At 34.7% G+C, this 27,682-nt stretch overlaps 1 protein-coding gene across 2 annotated transcripts in view; it reads left to right on the plus strand.

Annotated features, from left to right (window-relative positions):
• Positions 1 to 27,682, plus strand: part of LRRK2 (leucine rich repeat kinase 2) — a 200,985-nt gene that overhangs the window by 66,115 nt on the left and 107,188 nt on the right. For both annotated transcript variants that reach the window (XM_043968574.1, XM_043968575.1), the window contains 7 exons: positions 1,237 to 1,495; positions 5,630 to 5,818; positions 7,466 to 7,584; positions 12,443 to 12,512; positions 12,833 to 13,053; positions 14,389 to 14,639; positions 16,597 to 16,745. In XM_043968574.1, the coding sequence (XP_043824509.1) occupies positions 1,237 to 1,495; positions 5,630 to 5,818; positions 7,466 to 7,584; positions 12,443 to 12,512; positions 12,833 to 13,053; positions 14,389 to 14,639; positions 16,597 to 16,745 (1,258 nt within the window). The remainder of the gene's footprint in view (positions 1 to 1,236; positions 1,496 to 5,629; positions 5,819 to 7,465; positions 7,585 to 12,442; positions 12,513 to 12,832; positions 13,054 to 14,388; positions 14,640 to 16,596; positions 16,746 to 27,682) is intronic.

A 27,682-nucleotide genomic window follows, 5' to 3' on the forward strand; every position in this document is an offset into this window, starting at 1 on the left:
GACCACTTTCCCCTAGGGAAGGCTAGTGGCTAATGGACTGACCTGACTCTCAATATGAATTTTGGTAGTTGGATAGTTATCAGTAAATAATAACTGAATGAATAAAGTGAGTAATCGTTACAGTAAAAGTACTTGTCAAAAAGATTAAGTGATAGAGAATCTGAGGATAAAAAACTTCTTCTTTTATTCATGAAACACACATATTTTGTATTCCACCTTGGCAACTATCTGTGTGACAAAGTTACTTCAGAGTCTCTTTGAGCCCCAGTTTCCTTGTCTATATAAAATAAAAATACAGCTGTGAAAAACTAGGCTTCAATAAAGCCCATTGGAATTCAAATGGAGCTACTTGACCATGCCTTAAACCCTGATCACTCTGGCTATCACAGTAGGTCCCAGCCCAAGCCTCACTTGGTCATTGGGTTTTGATGGCCTAGAGTGAGTGTAAATGGCAGTTGTTTCTGTTCTGTCCAGAAACCCTGAGGGTATTCCCCTCCAAGTTCAATTTTTTTTTTTGAAGTAGGTAAAAGAGGCCATTTTTTTACCTCATTTCTTAGCCTTAATTACTGAGTGTTACTTCAGACAAACTGAGATATGGGAAAGACCTTAGCTTAAAAAGACAAAAAGTCTTCCTGCATTTGGAGCTATCTCCAGTCGTCCTGATCTATGTCTTGCCACTGAACCCAGATGGCTCCAGAGGAGAGAGTGAGGCTGATGACTTTGCACAGCCCTCCCTCACTTAAATCCAAACTCACTTTGTATCATTATGTCACCTCCTGATGTCATGGTCCTCTTCCAGAACCAAGGACAAACAACAATTAGAGAATTGGACTGCTGAACTAGCTTACTTCTGAACTGGAAAGTTCCCTTTTGGGAAAGCTTGGATGCTTATCATATTCCTGAGAGTCGAGGGGGATTTTTTTGAAATGATGGCCCTGACTTTTGGGTTGTCTCTGTCTCCTAGCTCTGGTCAGGTAGTAGCCACACCTAACTGACTTTTCTGCTATAGAATTTTATCTCCCCTTACTTCTTAGGTATGTTTATGTCTGTCCTGATATTGGTCAGGACTGACTAACTGGTCAGTCTAAACTTTAATAATCCCGTGATTCCTTAATATATCTGCTCTGTTATCTGGTCGTCTTTGGTTTTGCATCTCACAGGAGAAACTTCTGATTTATCCTAAACCCCATGTCAGTTTATTTATTTTTCCTGCTCTCTCTTTTTTTCTTTGTGTAGGTTTGTGAAAAGGAAGGCAGTCCCAAATTAGTGGAACTCTTATTAAATAATGGATCACGGGAACAGGAAATTCGGAAGGCCCTGATGATCAGCATAAAGAAAAATAACAGTCAGATTATCAGTTTACTATTAAGGAAGCTTGGCTTGAATCTTGCCAATAGCAGCATTTGTCTTGGAGGATTTTGCATGGGAAAAATTGAACCTTCATGGCTTAGTCTTTTATTTCCAGATAAAGTATCTAATTTAAGAAAACAAACAAGTAAGTTTCAGTAGGAAACTTTAATTTGCTGGAGATGAGAGTATTAATGATTTTTTAAAAGTTCTTAATATTTTTATCTATTTTACATAAACTAGGTTAGAATATAAACTGTCTGTAAAATCTTATGAAGAAAGATGATGGGCAGTTATCAGTAGTATTATCTCATAAAGGAAAAGCAGTGGACATTAAAACCAATTTAAAGAAAGGTTGGTAAGATAGCCAAATAACAAAGTCATTCAAAGGACATTTAAAGGTGAAAATGGAAGAAACAGAAAGTGGAAAAGATTTGTAAAAAACATTATAACTATTTTCGCCATCAAGGACAGTGGAACCACCACCTTCAGACTCTAACCTAATATTATAGTCATGGGTATGCTTATAGGGAATGTCGAAGTAGCGCTAAAAAGAGCAAACTGGAAAAACAGCTAGTTTTGACCATATAGGGGAGAGAGTTATGCTAGAAGCAACATGGTGGTGATGATGTTAAGGGATCAAAATACAAAGAAGTGTTATAGATAAAAGTTCAAGAGATATAGTTTCTGGGTAATTAAACTATCATTTTATTAATTATGGCTAACATATTAATAAAAGGGCTATTTGTTTCTTCTAAACCCATTCAATGCCCTTGGAAGAGTGGGTATTCCTGAGGGTGGAAATCAACTCTGATTGGTTAACAAGTAATGAGAAAATAAATATTATAACGAGGGGTGAGCTTATTCTAATGAGGTCTGAGGGATGAACTCTGAACTCTGAACCCTCAGTCTTAGTCAAAGAGATTTGTCTATACCTATACCACCCATGGAAGGTAATCTAGACAAAAAGGAAATCACTTCCATTCAGACTTGTCTGACTAAAACACAGTGGACTTCAATTCACTAGTTCACTTAGATTAGAATTTCTTTATATTTTGATCAGATTTAAAAGTTTTCCCCATTGAGTAAGTTTCATCCAATATTTCATCTTATCATTATTATTTAAAGCTGGCTGGATAATTTATAGGGGCTGATTGATGAATGAGGAAATAGGAAGGGGAAAAACCTTAGTCCTAATTTGATAATTGGTTAATATAAAAGAGAAATAATTATTTCTCTCAGAAGCATATATGTGTGTGTGTATAGAAAGACTCACATAAATATGTACATATCTATGAAGTAAAGATAGAAAAAAATTTAAAATCTTTGACCTTATTAGTACTGCCCCTCACAAAAGATGACCAAGAGAATATGAATAATTACTGCCATCTATTCCTATACTCCTAGAAAAATTTTATAGGAGAGAGTCATCTATATATGAATTAGGACATCCTTGATAAAGGTTTTAATAGGGAACAAGCAAGATTTCACAAGGAATATTTGACAGTGGATCATACATTTATCATATCACAATTAGTTGAAAGGTATAGAGAACATAAGGTCCTATTATATTTCAGATCATTGCTTATGAAAATGTTATATTCACTATAGCAAAATACTACCTCACAGGCTCTTTTACCACAGGAGATTGCCCATCCACATCAGAATCCTTCAAGATTTCATAAAATTTATAACAACAGAAATAACTTCGTTCAGTGACCCTGTGGTCCTAACCATCAGTTGAAGCATAAAACTGATGTATCTGTGCTCGTTAGGGTGGTTGACACTTGATAGAGGAGCTCCAACACAGAATTTAAGTTGAGAGATTTTCTGTGGATGGTGAACTCCTCCAGATACAGATGAAATGTAAGTTATATCAAGCCCCAGAATACTGCATAGCCTCCTTGAAAACGGTTGTCATCACTCAAATGAGTTTGGCTTGACCATGCATACAAGAAAGAGTATTAACTTTGAAGAATTTTTATTGACCAGTTTACAATTTGCATTTGGATTGACACTGGCATTTGGATAGAGCTTGTCTTCAGTACATATGCCTATGAAGGGAAGGGAACTGGAAGGAAATAAGCATTTATTAAATGCCTGCTATGTGCAGCCACTATAATAAACATTTTGCAAATATCCAGAATGAAATTGCTCCTAATAGTAAATTTTATCATGTATACTACATCATACACCACAAAATGCTGAAAAGTATGCTTAAGTTTGTTAATAAAAAAGTGAATTTTACATGTTTTCAAAGATTGAAACAATGATAGTTTTCCTTATTACTTTTGGAAATTGAAAGTGAGCAGGAAGAGAAGATTATACTGTTTTCAAAAGTTTGCTGGCTTTCCTGTCATAAGATTTTGAAGTGATTTTGACAACTTTGCCATTAAATCAAAATGTTTTTAGAAGTAAAAGGAGAGTCATTGGAATAAATTTAATAAAAAGAACTGGTTTCAGGATTTAGCTTTCATTGTCCTTTTTTGAGGCATTTAAATAAGTTGTATTTAAAACTTTAGGATTAAAATCAAGTTATAACATTTATGTATAATTACATTAAAGCTTTTAAGATAAAACTTGGTATTTGGGAAGAGCAACTAAAAATTGTAATTTGATCCATTTTCCTATATGTAAAAATTATCAAAGAAGCATTTGGTTCTTGTAATTTCACCAAGTATGTTTCAAGTATTCAGAATTACTATTTGAATTTGAAAAGTGATATGAAGGATATGTGAAAGCAGTTTTCTTTTGATGTTGAAAGAACAAAAAGTAACATTCAAAATGGAACTTGTGTAACAGTGAATTTGGTGTAACACAATGCTAAAAGAAAAGTATAATGAAGTTAGTGTTCCAGATTTTCATTCTTACTTGCCAAAACATTTTGTCAAAATGTGCATTTTTGCTTCAAGAATCTTGGCACTGTTTGGTAGGTATGTGGCAGTTATTTTCACTCCTAAAGACTAACTTCCCATAAGGCAAAAATGAACAAATGAGCATTCATGCTGAAAACTACAGTATCACAGAAGCTTATTTTCATTATTGATAAAATAGTTTCTGGCAGAAGATGCCAAGTTTCTAGCAAACTATTAAATTATAATAAATGTTGAATCTTCTTTTAGTGATATGTTTTTGGATGATTTTGAATATGTTTAATATTAAAACATAAACTTAAATCCTTTTTCTTTGTAATTAGTTCCTACCTGATTTGTATGCATGTATGTAATATATACACATAAATATTGAAAACATTGTCAAATTCATAATAATATGAATTAAAATATAAAATTTAAAATATCAGTTATAGCTAAGTCCAAGTTAGTTTTAATGTGTTGATGGATTAGTGAAAAAATAAATATATAAACCTGTGTGGTTTTTCTAAGTCAATATGCAGCTCAAATGGGTTCTTATGTGGCCTCCATTTCTATTTGAATATAACACCACTGGTCTAGATAATAATATACTTGGGTAGATTTGAAAATGGTAAAATTGACTACATCAAAATAATATTTAGGAATTGTTTGATTACAGCTTGGCAGTTCTCTAGTAATGTGGCCCTTGTGACATGTGTTATTAAGCTCTTTTATTGGTAAAGGCATATTTGGCATCCTTTTTAGATTTATTCATGATACAACCCAAGGAAGAATAATTGGTAATGCATTAAATGTCAATCAGTGTCCAAAAAGACCTCAGCAAATTAGAGTGTTGGATAGAATTTAAGAAAATGAAATAATGCAGATAAACATAGTCTTATACTTGAGTTCAAATAAATTAACTTTACAAGGATAAGCTAGGAGACGGATAGCTATACTTATGTGTACACTCAGACTAGTGGTACCATTTTTTCCCATCTCGAGTTTCAAGGTGCAATTTTCTATAGAAAATTTTTTGATTGGTTAGGAAACTAATGAGCTTGGATGTGATCTTTATTATTGCAGCCAGTCAGGCCAAAGCTTTATAAAGATTGCATCTGCTGTATCATAACTTGATTTTTTTTTTACTTCAGTATTTTAAAACTATCAGGTAATATCCTCTAATAAAGAATATTAATTCATTCAGGCATATAATTTGCTTTTGTGACTTGTCTAGGCCAAGGCTTTAGCCTTATCTTTTAAATGCATTATCTGTTATAATCAGCAGCAATATTGTTGTATAATGCTTTTGAAGCAAAACTGACACATTTAATTTTTCTTCATAAAGAAAGCGTATATTTGCCTTATCTTATTATTTTATTTTATGATATATTTTTAAAATATCATTTTTTCTGGCTTTTTACTGTTAGACACAGGATCTGCATTGGCAAGAATGGTATTAAGATTTCAAATGAAAAGTTTATCAGAAGATGGACCAATATCAGGCAGTGATGGAAGTTTTTCTGAAGATCATCTTGATAAGTTTAGTGATTGGACTTTTATACCTGAATCTTCAGTAGACTGTGTATTTGGTCACAGTGACGATCTTGATAGTGAAGGTAAAGACTGTGACATATTAACTCTTTCGTGTTATGTTTCTAGATATGATTGTTGAAACTATTTGGAAGCAATTAAGAAGTTTGGTGAAAAAAATTCATTTTGTAGATTTTTAAAATAAAGAGAAAGGGATTTCTAATCTCTCACCAAAGTTGTATGGTAGCTTTTTTTTTCTTTAGGTATTGAGATATTGATTGGACCCATGGTTTCATTGATAAAGGGAAATCTTGGCTAAGAAAACCTCCTCTGCCTAAGCAAGTCAATACCTTCTCTGCAACCTATAGTCTTAGATTAAATGACATAACCAGGGTTACACTGCAAGTATGTGTAAAGAACATTAACACCTTGTGAATAGGGATTGTTTCATCCTTAATATTTGTATTTCTAGAGCCTAGCACAGTGCCTAGTGTTTAATAGGTGTCAAGTAGATACTTATTTATTGATTCATATGCTTTTAACAAGGACCTTTTCTCAATCTTTTAGATAGAAAATTTAAGCTTGAACAGTCTTCTGAAAAACAACCACTACCATTGTTATGAATTAATTTACTTTTAAATCTCGGTAATTTAAAATACAACAATTATAGGTCAGAGTCCCATAGTAGATAAAGCACTGTTCTTGAAGTTAGGAAGATCCTAGGTTCAGTCCTGCACTAGGCTCAGTCACACACTGGCTGTGTGTCCATAGGGTAGTCACTGAGACAGAGTTATGGAGAAGGTGTTTATCTTTACTAGTAGAGAAAGTTTCTTGTGGAGAGATCTCTACATTGATGAAATCATAGATGTAGGACAAAACAAAGATGGCATTTATTATGAAGCTATCTATGATAGTGTTAAACATAGTGGTAGCCAAAGGACCAGGAAATGATTCCTACTTAAGACCTACCTAGGTAAGTAAATAACTTCTAACTTTTTGGGCATCAGTTTCTTCATCTGTAACGTGAGAGTTTTGGACTAAATACCCTCTCATTGGAAGCTATAATTCTATGATTCCATTAGACTTTTTTTTCCTTAGTTTTATTCTAACTACTTCATTTATATTTTACAAATATCTTTGGAAATACAAATTCTTTGAAGACAGATTTGAATATTAGTCTCTAGGTGAAAAAAAGTTAAAACATTTTGCAAATTGATTTTTTGGTTTTGGGGTTTTTTTTTGTAAATTGATTTTTAGCTGTCAGATCTATTACACCTAGTATAATTGATTTCATTATGTTTCTATACTTAAAAAGACTTCTTCAAAAGCTTGTATACAATGTTTATTTTTAAAAATGAATCCATAAACAAAATTGGGTAGTTTAATTGAATAAGTACAACTTTCTAAAATGATAGAATAAAAAGAAATATTAAATGTTGAATATTTTAAATAAAAGATTAAATGGAATTTTAAGAAATGATTCCTTGAAGCCGATAGACATATCAATAGTTGATATTTGAAAAGGTGTAGCTAGAATTATTTTACTGTTAATATACTAAACATAGGAGTTTGTGCATTTAACGTGTAAAAGATTCTAAGAGGGAATGAATCAAACTATTCTCCATAATTAGAAAATATTTAAATCCTATGTTTGTGGTTTGTGTACCAATCTTTCATTCAGATTCTTCATGTCATCTTTAATATCCTTATTTTATATTTTATTATTAAAACAGGAAGTGAAGGATCATTTCTTATGAAAAAGAAATCAAGTTCTTTTAATGTGGGAGATCTTTATAGAGGTCCTGCCTTACAGCGTGGCTCACCAACTTTGGAAAGGCATTCTATTTCAATGGTAAGACAAATCATGAATCTCATGTAGTTTTTGGTAGTTAAAAATCTAGGACAGAGGGGCATCTAGGTGGCGCAGTGGATAAAGCACCAGTCCTGCATTCCGGAGCACCTGAGTTCAAATCCGACCTCAGAAACTTGACACTTACTAGCTGTGTGACCCTAAGCAAGTCACTTAACCCTCATTGCCTTGCCCCCCCCCAAAAAAAATGTAGGACAAAGTTAGTTCCGGTTAACTCCACGACTATGGGCAAAATGATGGCTTAGATCTTTAATAGCTATAACACAGAGATTGTAAGAACCACTTGGATTATCCGGGGAGAACCCAATATGAACAGTAAGAATAATTCTAGGAAGGCTTAAGTATTTAGGAGACTATGATGGAAAATCAAAGAACTAGGCAAGTAGGTAAGAAGCTTCAGAGAGATCTCTTGGTAGGTAGATGTCTTACTAGAATGGTAAATACAATAATAATATAATAGAAATATTAATTACAGTAAGAATTAAGTATTCCCATTTTATACTTGAATAATTATACAGAACTTTCTAACAAACACTTAAATCTATAGTTTAGGATGAACTTTAAGTTTAAGTTTTCTCACAACTTGGTTCATGTCTCAGCCAGAATTCACTAAGCATGTTCTGTGTTAGCAAATAGAAGGGATAGAAGGTTAGGGGAATTGAGGATCATTTTTTAGCCAACCCCTAAGAAGCTAAATGGTTAGAAAAGTGATTACAATAAGTAGTTTGTAGGTTTAGGTTTAGGACAGCAGGCAGTAGGAATCAAAGAATTCTTATAGTATATATTCGAGACCTGTCCCCAGAGGCTGATATTCAAGAATATAATTTTTTTTTTTTAGGTTGGGGGAGTGACTTTTATCTATTTTAAATTTTTTAATAGTATTTTCTTTTTTCCAATTACTTGTAAAGATAGTTTTCAACATCCATTTTTGTAAGATTTTGAGTTCCAAACTTTTCTCCCTCCCTCCCTTTCTTCCCTCTTCCTGATGCTAAGCAAGCAATCTGATATAGGTTATACATTACGATTATGTTAAATGTATTTACACATTAGCTATGTTGTGAGAAAAGAATCAGAACAAAAGGAAAAAAACACAAGAAAGAAAGAATAAAAACAACAAAGTGAAAATACTATGCTTTGATCTGCAATCAGACTCCATAGTTCTTTTTCTGGATGTGGAGAGCATTTTCCATCATGAGTCTTTTGGCACTGTCTTGGATCATTGTATTGCTGAGAAGAGCTAAGTCTATCACAGTTGATCATCATACAGTGCTGTTACTGTGTTCAAAATATTCTCTTGGTTATACTCATTTCACTCAGTATCAGTTCATATCTTTCCAGGTTTTTCTGAAATCTGCATGCTCATAATTTTTTATAGCACAATAGTATTCCATTACATTCATATACCACAACTTGTTCAGCCATTCCCCAATTGATGGGCATCCCCTCAATTTCCAATTCTTTGCCACAACAAAAAAGAACAGCTAATAAATATTTTTGTACATGTGGGTCCATTTCCCTTTTTTATGATCTTTTTGGGATATAGACTTAGTAGTGGTGTTGCTGGGTCAAAGGGTATGCACATGCCTTTTGGGCATGGTTCCAAATTGCTCTCCACAATGGTTGGATCAGTTCACAAGTCCATCAACAATGCATTAGTGTTCCAATTTTTTCACAAGAATAGGATTCTGATCCTCAAGAAAACTAGCAACAACTTGGGAATTCTGGTAAGAGTGAAGGGACCAAGGCAGAGCGCATTTGTGACAAATAGGGAAGCATAACATGAACCCAATTTTCATAATGAATATACAAATTGTATCCCTAGCAAGAGATAAAAAATAGAGCTCAGGAACTTTGAACGAAATCAGAAAAGATTTATGTCAACAAAACTCTACTTGAACCACTACTGGCTAATGTGAGTCCCAAATTGCCATCCCAGCTAGCCTGCAGAGCTGTTGTCTCAGATCTCAAATGTATTAATCACACCGTTGCTCTGCTCATGCTTATTTTTTGCTACTACTAGGAAACCCCTAGAAACTCTATTTTATTCCTCCTTCAGAGGTACTTTTATGTAGATTATTGAAACCAAGCTTAGGGGTACTAATTTATAGGAAAAGTGATTTTGCAAATCATATACCACATAAAGATTACCAAAGTATTTGCCCAGTTACTTATTAGATAATGTTCAAATTTCCTTCATGTATGTTAATTTCTTCTTGGCCTTATGCTATGGCCTATTACCTATATCTTTGATCTTCACTAGATTCGAATAAAGATCCCATGTACTTGTCTAGAGTGTTTTTTTCCTTATAAGTTCTCTTCCCAAAATAGCATCTCTTTGTTACAGAAAGCTGTAAAAAACCTTAACTTATCTAGTTTCTGTTTTTTTTTAATGAGCACCATATCTGTCATTCAGTTGAAAATAGTTATTGACATAAGTCTGGTTCTTGTAATCCATTTCCACATCCCAGTTATTAAGCTAAACTCAAAGACTGTATCACTTAAAGGTTGATTTACCCCTCCAAAAGTTCACAGAGATGTCCTCTTCCCTTATAGTACCTGGGTATCTATGGGATATATATCTACGGTGGTGATGGTGTTGTGGGAAAAAGCATCTAGGGCAGTCATTAGTGATTAGTCAAGAAGTTCCTTAAAATATGATGCCTCTTTGTACAGTATTTTATTAAACTACCTTTGAATTAAAGTTGGTATATAAACTTGGTATATAAAAGTTGTTAGTTTCCAGATTAAAGAATCATTGAGTCTGTAGAATAGATCGATATTCATAAGAGACATGAGGGATAGATGTATAGATTTGAGTCATCTACATAGATATAATTGATCTAATGGAAGCTGATGAGGTTACCAATTGAGAGAGTATGGCAAAAAAAGAGAAAAGTACCCAGGACAGTTTTGGGGTCACCCATATTTAATGAGCATACTATGGATGAATATCCAGTAAAGAAGACTGTAGGTCCATGGTGACTGGAGCAGGGGGTCAGGGAGAAGGAAATGGGAAGAAGGGGGTCAGATAGCTAAGAGGAGAGTCAAGAAAGTAGTCTCTCTCTCTCTCTCTCTCTCACACACACACACACACACACAACAGAGAAAAGTCAACAGGATTGCCAATCACTGGTAATTTTGGTTGAGAGAACAGTTAAGAACGAGATTCTAGGAATTTAAGAAGAGTGAAAATAGATGAAATAGAGAAAATAAGTGCAGGCCGCTTTCACAAGGAGTCAGCGGAAAAGAAAAAAGTATGAGAGGATACCTAGTGAATATGGTAGAATCTAGTGAGGACTTCTTAATGAAGGTGAAGACTTGGACATATTTGTTAAAGAAAGGAGGAAAGAAGGCAAGGAAGGAAGGAAGGAAAGGAATGAAGAAAGGAAGCCTGGGAAGGGAGGAGAAAGTAGACAGTGCAGGGGTGTTGTTCTAGGAAAGAATTGAGGGGCTGGTGGATTGATGGTTTAGGATGAGAAAAGGAAAGGGAGAGATGGAAAGCCACCAGGATCTAGTCACTGCTTACCTCAGATTTTGAGCTGGGTATATTATAGACATCTCAAAATTAACATCTCCAAAATAGAATGCATTATCTTTTCTCTTAAACTCCTTTTTCAAATTTTGTTTTTGTTGCTGTTACTATTGAGGCCCCCACCATCTTTCTAGTCACCCCAGTTCACAGACTGAATTAATGAATGTAAAAGCAATATTAAGCACTTAATATGTGCTAAGTACCAAGGATACAAAAACAAAACTGGAGAGAGCCCTTATCCTCAAGAAACTTAGGCTCTAATAAAGGGAGCCAACTAAAGGAGCATAGTCCCCAGGGATGAGTTTTTTGGTTTGGAAGTTAAAGGATGGTGAATGGATTCATAGATGAATAGTGACACATCCTTTTTAGTGACAGTGGCAGTACTGATTTGATTATGGTTCTAGATACTATCCTCAAGTCCTGACTATCAACTATCTTGTTTTTATCCATGTAGTAGAGTAGAAAGGGATGGAAGAGGATAAGGATGTAGCTGGGAAGTAAAATGAAGGATGGCAGGGGCCAATCTGATATAATGATTGGCCAGGTTCAGAGCTGAAAGAATTAAGTTCTTCATGGCATGGTCTGTGGTAATAAAAGTGAGATGATTGGTGAAAAGAGAGCCCTAGTGTCATCCTCACTTTCACTTGCCACATATTTACTCAATTTACAAATTTTCTCCACAATATCTCTTAATTGTATCACCTTCTCTCTACTCACCAAGGCACTGCTCTATTTCCAGCCCTCTTTGCCACCTAATTTCCTCCAAAAAAAAAAAAAATAGACAGTAAAACCTAGTTAAAGATGAGCAGGGAATTGGATATGCAAATGTAGTATAGTGAAAAGAAAACAACCTAATGGATGAGAACCATTCTACTCCAAAGTAGCTATGTCATCTCAAATTTCTTCCAGTTCCAAAACTGATGAGAGTCAGTAATTGTGTAAGTTTAGGATTAGGTGCTCCAGTTTTCTTTCTTCAGTTTCACTGCATATAATATATACATGTTTTCTTTTTCAAGCCAGTAGAAGTTGCTCCTGTGTAGAAAGACATTTTTGCCTTTAGAAAATGACACACTTCTTTCATAACATGACTACTATAGAAATATGCTTTACCTGATTGCACATGTATAATATATCAAATTGCTTATTGTCTCAGGGAGTGGGGAGGTAAAGGAAGGAGAGAAAATTTGGAACTCCACATTTTTTTAAAAGAATGTTAAAAATTATTGGTACATGTAATTGGAGAAAAAATATTTTGAAAAAAGAGAAAATGACACAGCCTTTCTTATGGATGCCTTTATTTTCTGAAAGGAAGCCAGTTTTGAACGTGATGAATTGTTGAAGCAAAAAAGAGACTTATTTTCTCCAGATGACTCTGTCCGTGAGTATTTAAGCTAATAACCACACACAGTTAGACATTTATGTCAGAATCAAGTAATTTATCAACTCCACATCTGATGGTCAAAATCATTAAAATTATTCACTGCTAATTTTATTTTACATGGGAATCTTGAGATTTTGTTTGTTTAAAATTGCCACATGTAGAAAGTATAAAATACACTTCTGGATGAAAACCCGTTTACTTTTCTTAAGTAAAACAGTGTAGAATTTTAAGAAGCTCATTTGTACTTTTTTTTTTTAACAAAGCATAAGCTTTAGATGAAATGTGTTTTCTGTCTCTTTATACATTATGTTTTGCAGAAGGATCTTCAAAACTTCAGTCCCATTTAAGACGATCAGACAGCTTTTTTTCTCTAACCTCAGAAAGAGAATATATAAAGTCATTAGACCTTTCAGCAAATGAACTGGAGGATATTGATGCTATAAGCAAGAAATGCTGTTTAAGTGATCACTTAACACGTCTTGAGAAACTGGAGCTTCACCAGAATGCACTTAAAAGAGTTCCACAACAACTCTGTGAAGTAATTTAATATCTTTTTAAAAGACATGTATTTGCATATTTTTTTCATTTAATTAATTTTGTGGTTATATTTAAAGGAAACATTATTTTTCATGATTATAAACTTGATACTCAGTCTTACACTTTGCTAAAATGTGAACTGTTACTTGCCAGTGTGTGTTTTTTTTTAATGTGTGATTTATTTTTTTAAAGTGAGAAAGGGGGGAAGGGCATTCTAGGTATAGAGAACAATGTGAACAAAGACCAGGAGCTGGGGAAATACATATTGAATAGGCCAGATAGCAGTATAATCTAACTGAAGCATTTGAATGTGTGGAGGGGAATAACTTGATATCAAACTATTGAGAAGGAAAGATTATGCCAGATTGTTAGGAGTTTGGGGAGAGAAGATTTGAATGCCAGACCAAGGAATTTGATTAACTTGGTGGCCATTGAACTTAACTAGGGAGCCCCTGAGCATTATGGAAAAGTGTGACATGAACAGATTTTCATATATGTTTCTGTACACACACATGTAGATACACATACATACACACAAAATTATTTTGGATTCACCAAGACTTGATATGAGAGGAGATTGAGAGTGGAGTTTTTTTTATCTTTGGGTCACCTATACAGTCAATCAGTCTGTAAGCATTTATTAAGCATTAACTCAAACTTAGTATGGGAGTCAGAGTGAATTGCAGTGGCAGTGACTGAAAGAGTCAGAAGGAAGAGGATTAAGGAGAGCCAGTAAGCTTGGCTTGGGACATGTTGAATTTGAAGTTCTAGTTGGAAATTCAGGTAGAGGTGTTGTTTTATGAGCAACTAGTCTGCAGTTCGGAATAGGGGTTCTAGGTGATGCCTAGAGTTATAACTTTGGAAGTCATTTGTATAGAGATGGTAATTAATTTGTATAGAGAAGGACATGAGAGATAATAAGAATTGACCCTTGAGGACAAACCATATTAAGGAATAAGGAAGACTGTGGAGTCAGAATAAGTCTAATTACAGAGGTAGGAAGAGAATTAGAAAAGACATGAATTTAAATGTAAGAAAATAAAGAGTTTTTTACTTTGTATTACATGTATTTGTGTGTATGGCTTATCTTTTCCTTCTAGATTATAAACTCCTTGAGGATAAGAACTTTTTATTTCCCCAGCATATTATCACATATTGCAATTAGTAGGCACCTTACACATGTTTGCTGAGTATAGATAGAGTATACTTCATATTTTAATTACCTTCATTTCCCCCCTCTCCAATAATCTATTCTAGTTTATCTGAAGTTCTAGGCTTTAAATTAGATTTTCTTGGTCACATATAATTTTATAACTTTAAAATATTTTCTTTTCAGACTTTAAAATGTTTGACGTATTTGGACTTACACAGTAACAAAATCACTTTAATTCCTGCCTACTTGTTGAAAATGAATTCCATTGCAAATCTTGATATCTCCCGTAATGAAATTGGACCTTTAGTAATTTTGGATCCAAATATCAGATGTCCAACCTTGAAACAGCTCAATCTCTCATACAATCAATTGTCCTCTGTCCCTGAATTTCTTGCAGATGTCATAGAAAATCTAGAACAGCTCCTTCTGGAAGGGTAAGAATGATACAGATTTTTAGCGTGTAAATTAAGGTGGGATTATTGTCAGAGCTGGAAAGACTATAGAGGTTATGTAGTACAACTTCATCATTTTATTTTATTCATGAGACAATTGAGAGTTAGTTTCAGTGACATACCCAGTGTCATAAATTAATAGAACCAGAAGCTAAACACAATCTCTACCTTGATAGTCCCATATTCCTCTCATGACATCAGTTGAACAGGTAGTTTAGATTACTGTATGGGAGTATCCTACTGTCTTCTCATGAAATCTATTAAATGTATTGTTTTTATTACTATATCAGAAAGAATTGATATATTAGAAAAATCAGCATTGTATAGGCAAGAAATCTATTCGTAATTATATAGTATTACAGTTTATTCTAGTAATTCACTCCAATTCATCCTCCACATAGCTGCCAAAGTGATTTTCCTTAAGCATGGGCCTAATCATATATTTCTCTTATTCAGTAAATTCTGGTGCTTCCTTACTGCCACCCCCATTATCTGTAGAATATAAGGTCCTCTGTTTGACTTTAAAGCTTTTCACAACTTAACTTAACGTGCTTTTCTGACTCTTTGAACATTATTCCACTTCATGCCCACTGAGTTTCAACCAGACTGGCCTTCTTACTGTTCCTCACTCAGTTACTTATCTTCTGTCTTTCTGCTTTTGTCTGTATACTATCTGAATCCTATGTCTGAAATTCACTCCATCTTTAATCTCCATGTCTTAGAATCTCTAGTTTCTTTCCAGACTCAGTGTAAACAATGTTTTCAACATGAAATCTTTTGTGGTTGCTCTACCTGCTAGTGCTGTCTCTCCAAAATTATTTCTTTTTTTGTGTGTGTTTCAAATATGCCTTTATTTGTACATATTTGTCTCTTCTTATCTAAATTGTAAACTCCTTATGATCTAGAGCTGTTTTGCTTTTAATCAGGCACTTAATGTTTTTTCATATTTGTTGTTTAGTTGATTGGGACACTAGCAATCATAGGTGCCTAATAAATTCAACTCAATGAACATTACACGTTATATATTATAAGCATTAGGGGTATGAGGATGAAAAAGAAAGGCCTTCAGGGAGTTTACAGCCAAGTGATATTTACATCGAAATAATTAGATTCAGAATTAGAAAAAAAATGTAAATCTGCCCAGACTTCATTTTACAGATGAGGAAACTGAGACTTGTAAAGGTTGTGATTTTTCCAAGATCACTCAAGTGGTAAGCACAGCTAGTGTTCAAATGCATATCCTGCATTCTTACATGACTTTTACAAAAATAATCGTAATGTAAACATAGCAGTCATTCACCTACTACACATTTTATAATGTAATAAGTATGTAATAAAAGTCAAGTAAGTTGAATTTGAAGTTGGAAGTATTCCTTGTACCTAAAATGATTAGGGAAGACTTCATGGAAGCTAGGGGTTAGAGTCAGAAATACCTCAGTTAAAATCTTGCTTCAGACACCTATTAAATATATGGTCCTAGGCAAGTCACTTAACCTCTGTTTGCCTAATTTCCTCATCTATAAAATGGGGATAAAAATAGCATCTACTTTTGCATCGCTGTTTTGAGGATCAAATGAAATAATAATTGTAAAGCAATTAGCACATTGCCTAGCACATATTAAATGTTATATAGTAAACTAGATAAATGTTACCTATTGTTATGATCATGGAAGAAGTGATACTTAAAGGAAAAAATTTAATATAATGTCTTTAAAAAAAGATAATTATAATATTTTATTTTTTAATTGCTTTCTAACAGTGCTCTGATTAAAGAAGAAATGGGCTGATTCTATAAACTGCCTTGATTTATATTGTCAAGTTTTCTAGTAAATCAATATCTTTTACTGATCTTTGCAACATGTCTTTTACTCTTTTTGCTATTACTAAGCTGATAATTGTGTTAAGTAATTTGCTACTTATTTCCCCCTTTTTTGATTAGAAACAAAATATCAGAAATATATTCACCTCTGTGCTTGAAGGAGTTGAAGATTTTAAATCTTAGTAAAAACCACATATTATCCATAACTGAAGATTTTTTTGAGGCATGTAGTAAACTGGAAGTTTTTAGTGCCAGAATGAATTTGCTTGGTAAGTGTTTTTTGCTTGGTTGTTTTTTTTTCTTACTTCTAAGTATTTTAGAGTGAACATATTATAGATGTACAGTTTAGATGTTGCTTTTTAAAAGTGTTAGTGTATTTCAAGCACTGGTTTTATTGTAAAGAGAATCCAATGTTTTATCATGGCATGGAAGTGATCTTGAGTTCTCGGACCCCAACAGAAGAATGCATTCTTGAGCAAGTTATACCAAGCTGGAAAAAAAGTTTAGTACTTTCAGTAAATGTGATGGCTTGGCACCTAGAGGTCGGCTATGAAGAGATACATTCTTTGGCTATGGATACATTTGAAACAGATAAAAAAATTTCAAACATAGTCTTTAGTTCTGTTTAGCCTCCTCCTTCTACAAAGACAATGTCAAGGTGGCAAAAAAGGGGACAAATGGTGGTAAGAGTCACAGTTTTTGACTTTCTAGAAACGTTAAGGTATTTATTAATACTTTATTTTTTTTCTTGTTTAGAATTTTATTTTCCAAATTACATGTAAAAACAAATTTTGACATCAATTTTTTTAAACTTTGTGTTCCATCTTCTCTTCCTCCCTCCCTTCCCACCCCTCACCCCCTAGAACTCAAGCAATTTAATATAAGTTATACATGAGTAGTCATGGAAGACATCTCATTAGCTAGGTTGTGAGAGAAAACAGACAAAAACAAAACTTCAGATTACGGAACTATCAAAAAAAATTATGCTTCAATCTGTTTTCAGATGCCATCAGTTCTTTCTCTGTAGATGGATTGCAATTTTCATGAGTCATTCAAGAGTTATATTTGATCATTGTGTTGCTGAAAATAAATAACCACATCCTTCCCAGTAGATCATCTTACACTATTGCTGTTATTTTGTATACAGTACATTTCACTCTGCTTCAGTACATGTAGGTCTTTCCATGTTTTTCTGATAGCATACTGTTCATCATAACCTTTATATAGTACCTTAAACTTGATAAAGAATTGTCTTCAGAATAGCACAGAAAAGTAGGTACCATATGTTTTGCCATTATAATCAATCTCATAACTATTTCCCTCCATCCTATTCCCTCACCATGATATTTACTATATTTTCTATCTTCTTTTACCCTATTACTCCTCAAAAGTGTTTTGCTTCTGACTGCCCCCTCCACTGCTCTTCCCTCCCTTCTTTCACCCTTCCCTCCTTATCCTCTTCCCCTCCTACTTTCCTGCAGGGCTAGATATATTACTCCTTCCAGTTGGTGTGTATGTTATTCCCTCCTTGAGCCAACTCTGATGAGATTAAGGTCTTTGAACTAATTCTGTGTTCTAAATTTTCTTCCTCCCTCCCTCTTCAGCCCTCCCTATGAAATGAAACAATTCAATATAAGTCATACATGTGCAGTTATGCAGAACATCTTCACCTTCCTTGAAAGTGTTTTGCTTTTTAATTGTTCCTCCCCCAATCTGCCCTTCCTTCCTTCCCCTCTTCCCTGCTGCCCTTATCTCCTTCCCCTCCCACTTTCCCTCAGGGCAAAATAGATTACTATACCCACTTGAGTATGTATGTTCTTCCCTCTTTGAGCCAATTCTGATGATAGTAAGGTTCACTTGATCCCCTTCTCCTTCCCCCTCTTCCCCTCCCCTCCATAAGCTTTTTCTTGTTTCTTTTATGTGAACTACTTTTCCCCAGTCTACCTCTTCCTTTCCCTTTCTTCCAGTGCATTCCTCTTACCCCTTAACTTTATTTTAAAGATGTCACCATGAGTTAGCTAGGTGGCCCAGTGGACAAAGCACCAGCCCTGGACCCAGGAGGCCGTGATCCCAAATCCAGCTCCAGACACAAGCCGCCCCACCCTGCCTGCCCCACAAGAAACAAGGATAAACAAAAAATAAATGCTTTACCGATATCATCCCTTCATATTCAGTTCAGACCTGTGTCCTCTCAGTGTTTTCCTTTCAGCTGCCCTAATCCTGAGAAAGTTCTTATGAGTTAGAAGTATATCTTCCCATCTAGGAAGTTTAATCTTTTAATATCCCTCATGAAGTCTTTTCCCAATTTACCTTTTTATGCTTCTCCAGGGTCTTATATTTGAAGGTCAAACTTTCTATTCAATTCAAAGACCTGAAAGTCCTCTTTTTCACTGAAGTCTCATTCCCTGCCCCCCCCCAAGATTATACTCAGTTTCGCTAGGTAGGTGATTTTTGGCTGTGGTCTCCCAGTTCCTTTGCCCTCTGGAATATCATATTCCATGCCCTCCAGTCCTTCAATGTAGAAGCTGCTAGATCTTGTGCTCTCCTGACTGTGGCTCCACAGTATTTGAATTCCGTTTTTCGAGCTGCTTGCAATATTTTCTCCTTCACCTGAGATCTCTGGAATTTGGCTATAATATTCCTGGAAGTTTTCCTTTTGGGATCTCTTTCAGGAGGTGATTGGTGGATTCTTTTAATTTCTATTTTACCTTCTGCTTCTAGAATATCAGGGCAATTTTCCCCAACAGTTTCTTGGAAGATGATGTCTAAACTCTTATTTTGGTCATGGTTTTCAGGTAGTCCAGTGATTTTCAAATGATCTCTCCCGGATCTGTTTTCCAGTCAGCTGATTTTACAATGAGATATTTTATATTGCCCTCTATTTTTTTATTCATTTGGATTTGCTTTACTGTGCCTTGGTTTCTCAGAAAGTCACTAGCTTCCATTTGTTTAGTCCTAATTCTTAGCCAATTATTTTCTTCTGAGAGCTTTTGTATTTCCTTTTCCATTTGGCTTTTCAAGATGTTGACTTTTTTCTCATGACTCTACTGTATTGCTCTCATTTCTCTTTCCATTCTTTCCTACACCTCTCTAAATCTTCCTTCTGTGTCTCCTACTTTCTTTTCAAAGTCCCCTTTGATCACTTCCCTAGCCTGAGACCAATTCATCTTTTTCTTGGAAGCTTTGGATGTAGGGGCCCTGAGGTTACTATCCTCTTCTGAGGGTGCCCCTCGATTTTCCTTCTTGCTAAAAAGCTTTCTATAGTTTTTAACTTTCTTTCCTTGCTCATCTTGCCATCTTTTACTTGACTTTTAACTCCCTCTTATAGTGGGGCCCTACTTCCAAGCTACACTATCCCAAGCTTCAGTGGGTCCCAGGTGTTTTGGTTTGAGGGAGGGAAGGTTTTTCTCTTGCCTGGCCTGTTCTCTGGCCCGAATATAACCTCAAGCCAACTTGCCAATTAACCCATCAGCAGAACTTTGTGTGCTGTGGTCCTTAGCTCTGACGAGTCTGCGCCCCTCCCCCACCTGGGCCTCCCTCCACTCACGATTTCTTCCTGGTTCTCTGCTGGGGTGGGATAGCTGAATTCCTCCTTAGGTCCCACAGACAGCCCTGTATTTTCCACTCCACTGCCAGCCATTCAACCCTCTCACCTGACTGTAAGCTTAGTTACAGAAGATGCTGGTGCTGCAGCTGATTCAGAGGCTCGGGGGTAAGTTTCTCTGGTGCAGCCTGTCTGGGGACTATGTCAGTGCAATTACAGGGTTGGACTCTGCTCTCAGCCCAACATGGCCCCCTTTAATCTGTCTGGCTGAAAAAAAATATCTCAACTCCTCTTTTTTGTGGGTTTTGCTGCTCCAGGGGTTCTTTTATGGTTGTTTTTCAGGTAATTAATTGTGTGAGGAGCTCTGTGCATTTAATGTTTTTCCTCCACCATCTTGGCTCCACCCCCATTAATACTTTATTATGAGATCTTTGTAAAAATAATGTGTTGAGATACTATTAGAGCAACTGAACCCAAATTAATGTATTTTCATTGACAAGAAATCTTAATAACAACTCACATTTCTATAGATAGAACTTTAAGATTTATAAAACATTTTCCTCAGATAAATGTTATAAGGTAGGTAATACTATCCTTATTTTTCAGATGAGGAAATTATGCCCCAGAGAGGCTAAGTGGTTTATTCTCGTCCATTACCTGATAAGTAGGAAAGCTCAAATTCACCCCTAGCAATTATTCTATGACATAACATCACCTTTCACTAGAAAAGATAAAGGAGTTTTAGACAAACAACAGTACTATTAATAGCTAATATTTATATAATGTTTACTATGTGTTATGCACTATGCTAAGCAGTTTCCATATATTACCTCACTTGATCCTTACAACAATTCTAGGAGATAGGTGCTATCATTATCCCTACTTTAGAGTTAAGGAAACTGAGACAGAGAGAAATTAAGTGATTTTCCCAGGGTCACATAGTTAGCTTCTGAGGCCTGACTTGAACTCAGGTCTTCCTGACTCCATGGCCAGCCCTATCCATTGTGCCATTTCACTGCCCCTGAAAGTATAAATATACAATTGGAAGTATAACTCATAGGTGTGGCAAAGATTGGAATGTATGAAATGGTTTTTATCATGTTCCCCAAAGCAACAGTAAACATTATTTCATTATATCATTTAGAGTAATATTAGACATTAGAGGCTCTGGTCTAAACCTTTTATTTTACAGAGAAGGAAACTAAAGCTTAGCAAGGTTAAGTAAGCTGTCTAAGGTCATATAGATAGTAAGTAATCCAGGATTTGAACCCAGGTCCTCTATATCCAAATGCAGTTCACTTAGGACACTTGATCATCTCAACTGGTGTTTGTCGTAATGAATGTAATCAAATAGACTGTAGTGCAAATACTTTTAATGTATATATCAATATCTACTGTATAAAATGAAGTAGAGAGATTCTGTGAAGAAGTTGACAAGATTCTTAAAACCAGAAATATGTGTTGGAAAGCATGTTTCAGCATTTAAACAATATTTAGAAGGCATTGGACATGATGAACACTAAATAGTGTGATAAAAATGAAATTATACATTAACAGAAAATAATTATTTGTAAACTGTGGGAAACAGTGTGGAATGGTAAAAAGAGCAGTTGTTCTGGGCTCAGAGGATTTATGTACTTCAAACACAAATATTTCTTCTGGTGCTTTGGACAAATCACTTAACTTCCCTGGACCTCATTTTCCACAGTGACGATCTTGTGAACCTAAGTAACACCTTATTAGAGAAGGGATAAAGGTGAGAAAATATTGCTACAGCTTAATCTAGTTCAGCAAGCTTTAACTCTGAAAAATGGGAAACAGATAAAAGTAAAGACATTGACTCTATCAGTTTCTGATAGTAATTCAACCAATGTAAAACAGTTTCTACACAGAGACTGAAAGAACCCAGAAACTCCCTTAGCCAGCAAACAATTGTTTTTGTTTCCAAGGGGATAGGCTAATTTGTCTACACACATTACACAGAAGAGATGAATGTGGTGAACACAAATTTGGCAAAATCTCAGCTAAATCTGGGATTGCTAGTGGAACGAGGAGAATTTGAAGTTACTACAAAGTGGAACAGATTTGTCAGTATTTCTCAAGTGGTCTTTTCTCATTAGTGATGTTGGAACTACTATTTCTGACTTCTGTGAGACAAAGAAGTGGGAAAAGAAAAGAGGATTTGAGTTTAAAAAAGGTTATTGTGAAGGTGAGTTGAAGGGATTTGTACTTATGAAGAAAGCCAGGAGATTAATTTTAGGTAATGGTATTAAGTGTTTACCAAGCACTGTGCTAAGTACTGCTTTCACTGAACATAGTATATACAGAAGAGAAAAACTTATTATGGAAGTGAAAAGCTGGTGAAGAAGATGATTCCTGCAAAGGGGATTTGGATTTTTGGACCATAGATTAAAATATAGGAATGACAGACTCATGGCCAGTGATGGAATATGTGCCATATTAGGGCTTATAAGTGCATTTGCTTGGTATCTGGCATATCTAATAAAAATCCCTTCAAAATAAAAAGGGTGAAGGAGGAAGAAGACTGCCTGTAAGCTAGAAACCAAGAAAGTAGCTACAGTGACAGATATAAATTCTGAGAGTGAATCCAGTAGTAATATCCAGGGCTTCAGACGTTTATGTGCTCTTACCCTAAGTATAGGTAACTAGCAAGAAGAGCTAGAAGTCCTAAAACAAGAAGTCAAATTTGACCTAAGCAATTACAGAGATTTTGGTAGGATAGAACTCATAACTGAAATATGGCTCTGGATGGTTATACCTTTCCAGTGCTTAGCACAATGACTGGTAGTTAGTGGGCACTTAATTGTTGACTTCTCTAAATTCAATTTGTTTGTGGACTTGACTAAAGAATCAATACATTAATGGAATGTGGTAGGAATAGTATTGGATATTAAATACAAAAACTACATGGGAGAAGAGGATTTGGGTGAAGATCAATGAAAAGAGGAAGAGAAAGTGGAAATAAATGAGGAATTTAGTAACTAAGTGATAAGCCTAGCAGAGAGATAATAATAATCAGAATTTTGTTGTTGTTGTTAAAACATACCTTTTGTCTACTATATCACCATCATTTCCCTAAATTCTTGTTGTTGAATCCCCATGAAAAGAAAAAAAGTTAAGCAAAAAACACCCTTCCCCTAATATGTCAACCATATCTGAAAGTGTATGCTTATAAAAATATAGTTTTCTTATATAAAACTAATGATGCAATTTTCAACAAAAATAAAGTCACATATCATGTAGGCAATGGTAATGCTGATTTGAAGCAATGAAGTGAGGTCAGGGATGACTATGAAGGGTCATCAACTTAGAGGATAATAAGGGGAAGAAAGAGGGGTGTAGGAAAGAACCTTTGAAATCAGAGTTCAAATCCATCTCTATCACTACAAATGTGCCACCTCAGGCAAGTCACTTAAGTTCTCTGTGCTTCAATTTCCTTATTTGTACAGTTAAAGGGTTATATATATATATATATATGTATAACTAATATCAAATTGCCTTCTCAATGAGGAGGGAAGGTGAGAATTTGGAACTCAAAAATTTTTAAATGAATATTAAAAATTGTTTTTACATGTAATTGGGGGAAATAATATGTGTGTGTTTGTGTGTATTTCTGAGTGAAAAGAAAATGAGAGTATAACAAAATAGGGTGGTTAAGTGGCAAGGGAGAAAAGTATATTTTATTTGTTACAAGGTTGCTGGTCCCTTTAGATACAGTAGAATATCATATGAGGAAGTGAAACCTAAAACATGTATATATGTATATGTGTATATATATGTATATGTATATATGTATATATATACACACAAACACACACACACATATATACTGCATAAGATGATAATTTTAACAGCATTCAAGTACTAGTTTTTAGGTTATCTCAAAGAAGGGACAGGATTCTAAACTAGAAAAGAACCCAAATATTAATGCAATAACCATAGCTTTGAAGACTCAGAAACCTCTGACCCATATACTACTTCCTTAACTCCATATAATACTTATCAGAATACTTTAAGCATGCATTGTGTGTGGATAAAAACATGAGAAGTTCCTTGCAGAAGGTTGGCTTTTAGATTTTATTTTTCTAGAGCAAATATGTTCACAGTCACTCTATTGATTCATCTCCTACTATGTCTGTTGTTTGTTAGTAACAAAAGAACAACAAAGAATTTGAATTGGTAGAACAAAACACAGTATTTCCAAAAGAATTACTAAAATAACCTTAGTAATCATTTGATTATCGATATTAATAATAATTATTTATCATGTCATTGGTATGAAGAACTCCCAGGTGAGGAGACTGCCTATACCAGTAAAAGCAACCACGTTCTTTATACCTAAGATAGAGAGTTGCCTTAGAATACTGAGAGGTTAAGTAATACGTCCAAACTCATATAATAGTTGGGCCTTGAACTCAGGTCTACTATTTCTGAGGCCAGCTCTCTGTCTACTATGTCATGCTGTCTTTTATCAATATCAGTAGCAACTGGGATAAAACATGCTGTATTGTATGTATTGTATTGTATGTATATGTGCTTGCTTATACCCTATGAGGCATTTTCTCAGTGAAGCTGCTTTTATTGTCAAAGGCATTTTCTTGGTCACATCAAGCACCATAATACTATAAGATTTCAAATCTATGGCCATTCAAAATAGACTATTCTACTAAATGAAAAATTTCCAGATTATGGTATGTTGTTAGATGGGTGCATATATGACCAGAAAAAGATGGAGTGGTGGTAACTGCATGAGGAATACCAGAGGGTCCAAGTATGGTTCTGGTTCCATTAAATATTTAAAGACACAGAGGTATAGTCTTTGAACACTTTGGGTAGGTTGTTTATGAAAGTTTTATAGAGTGAAATGTACAAGAATTGCATAGGATGAAGAAGTTTGGATATATTGTGATCTGTACTCACATCAGTGAGATCAGAGATACATTAATGTATCAATAAGTTATCAAATAGGGAGCAGATTGTCATTAGATAGATGTTATATTGTGATATCATGACTTCTCAGGGTACTTTTCTATGGTCTTTTATATCGTGAAAAGATATTGCATATTAGGATATTTACCATGGCAATGAATCATTGAATTTTTATACTGAAGATGCCTCAAATATTGTTTGGATATTCTTAGTAAATCAATTTCACCAAAGAATTGTACATGATTTTTCTATTTATTAAGCAATTGTTTAATGGTTTGAACATCTGCTTTCTGTGGAGCACTGTACTAGTTAATATTCTGAGTCTTATTACTGTTTACCAATTTAAAGGCTAGAATTATTTCTGTGTGTTCAGCTCTCGTAGCAAGAAGAAGAAAATGTGAACTATCTTATTGGAAAAAATGGACCTGGAAAATAGATCAGTGAGAGATAATTTAAGAATTATGAGTTTGCCTGAAAGCCATGTTCAAAGAAAGAACCTAGGCATAGTACAATATATCAAAGAAAACTACTCTGCTGTCCTAGAATCAGAAGGCAAAATATAAATTTACAAAAATTCACTGAAAGCTTCCTGAAAGAGATCTCAAAATGAAATTCCTACAAATATTAAAATTCCAGAGCTCCCAGGCTGAGAAGAAAATATTACAGACAGTCAGTATGAAGCAATTCAAATATATGGGAACCATAGTGAGGATTACACAAAATTTAGCAGCTTCTAAAAAAAGGATCCGAGGGCTTAGAATATGATACTCTGGAAAGCAAAGGAGATAGAATTATAATCAAGGATAATCTCCCTAGAAAAATTGAGTGTAATCCCTCAGTGGGATGGGGGAAATAGGACTTTAAATAGACTTTCAAACATTGCTGATGAAAAGACCACAGTTGAATAGGAAATTTGACTTTGAAATACAAGACTCAAAAGAAACATAAAAATGTAAACATGAAAGGGAAATCATAAGGGATTCATTAAGATTTAAACTGTTTATAGAAGATAATACTTATAACTCCTAAGAACTTTATCATTATTAGGAGAGTTAAAAGGAGTATACATAGAAGCATGGGTGTGAGTTGACTAGGATGGGTTGATTTCAAAATAGTAAAATTAAGGGGTGAGAAAGAAGGATGCATTGGGAGAAAGGGAATGGGCAACATACAATGGGGTGAATTATCTCACAGAGGCTTGAAAGGAAGGGCTTTTACAGTTGAGGGGAAGATATGGGGTGAGAGGTAACACGTGAACCATAGTCTTATCAGAATTGGCTCAAAGAGGGAGTAACATACACACTTGCCCAATAGGAAAGTAGGAGGGGAGGGGGTCATAGAAGATAGGGAGGATTGGAGGAGGTGGGATCAGAAGCAAAATCAACTTTTGAGGAGTGACAGGCTAAAAGGAAAAGAGGAGAATAGTTGGGAGGTAAATAAACAGTGAATAATCATAACTATAATTGTAAATGGAATGAACTCACTCATAAAACAGAAGAAGATAGCAAAGTGGATTAAAAACCAGAATCTGTTAATATGTTGTTTACAAGAAACACTAGAAGCAAGAGAGTAAAGGTAAGATGCTAAAGTGAAGCTGTTATGTGTTAGCTGATGGGAAAAAAAAAACAACACAGGGATAGCAAGCGTGATCTCAGACAAAGCAAAAAAATATATATTTAATTAAAAGAGGCAGCAAGGAAACTACTTTTTGTTAAAAAGGTACCATAGACCATGAAGTGATTTTAATATTAAACATATGTATCAAATGGTATAGCATCCAAATTATTTGTTCAAAAATCAGGGTTAATACAGAAGATTTATATGTCCTCCTGCACAACCCCAGAGCATATACTTGTTTTTTTTAAAAATAATGAACATTTTGGGGGCAGCTAGGTGGCGCAGTGGATAAAGCATCAGCCCTGGATTCAGGAGGACCTGAGTTCAAATCTGGACTCAGACACTTGACACTTACTAGCTGTGTGACCCTGGGCAAGTCACTTAACCCCAATTGCCTTACCAAAAAAAAAAATAATAATAATGAACATTTAAACATTACCATGTTAGTCATTTTGTACAAGGAAACTTGAATAACAGAAAAAAATATAAGGAAGTGAAAAATAGCATGCTTTAGTCTGTTCAGTCAGTATTATTTCTTTCTTTGGAGATGGATAGTATGTTTTATCAATAGTCTTTTGGATTGTCTCGGATCATTGTATTGCTGAGAATAATTAAGTCATTCACAATTCTTCAAACAATATTGCTATCTCTGTGCACAATGTTCTCTTGGTTCGGCTCACTTTACTATACATCAGTTCATACAAATCTTTCCAGGCCTTTCTGAAATCATCTTGCTTGTCATTTCTTATAGCACAATAATATTCCATCACCATCATATATCACAGCTTATTTAGCCATTCCTCAATTGATGGGCATTCCTTTGATTTCCAATTCTTAACCACCACAAAAAGAACTGCTATAAATATTTTTTGTACAAATAGGTTTTTTTCTCTTTTGGGTCATGTCTTTGGGATATAAACCTAGCAGTAGTGTTGCTGAATCAAAGCATATACACAGGTCTATAGCCCTTTGGTCATAGTTCTCACAACTCCACCAACAGTAGATTAGTGTTCCAGCTTTCTAACATCCCCTCCAGCATCCAATGTTTTCCTTTTTTTTTTATATTTGCTACTCAATAAATCAGTTATTCCTCTG

Source organism: Dromiciops gliroides, chromosome 5 (assembly GCF_019393635.1).
Source record: "Dromiciops gliroides isolate mDroGli1 chromosome 5, mDroGli1.pri, whole genome shotgun sequence".
In the NCBI taxonomy this organism is placed as follows: Eukaryota; Metazoa; Chordata; class Mammalia; order Microbiotheria; family Microbiotheriidae; genus Dromiciops; species Dromiciops gliroides.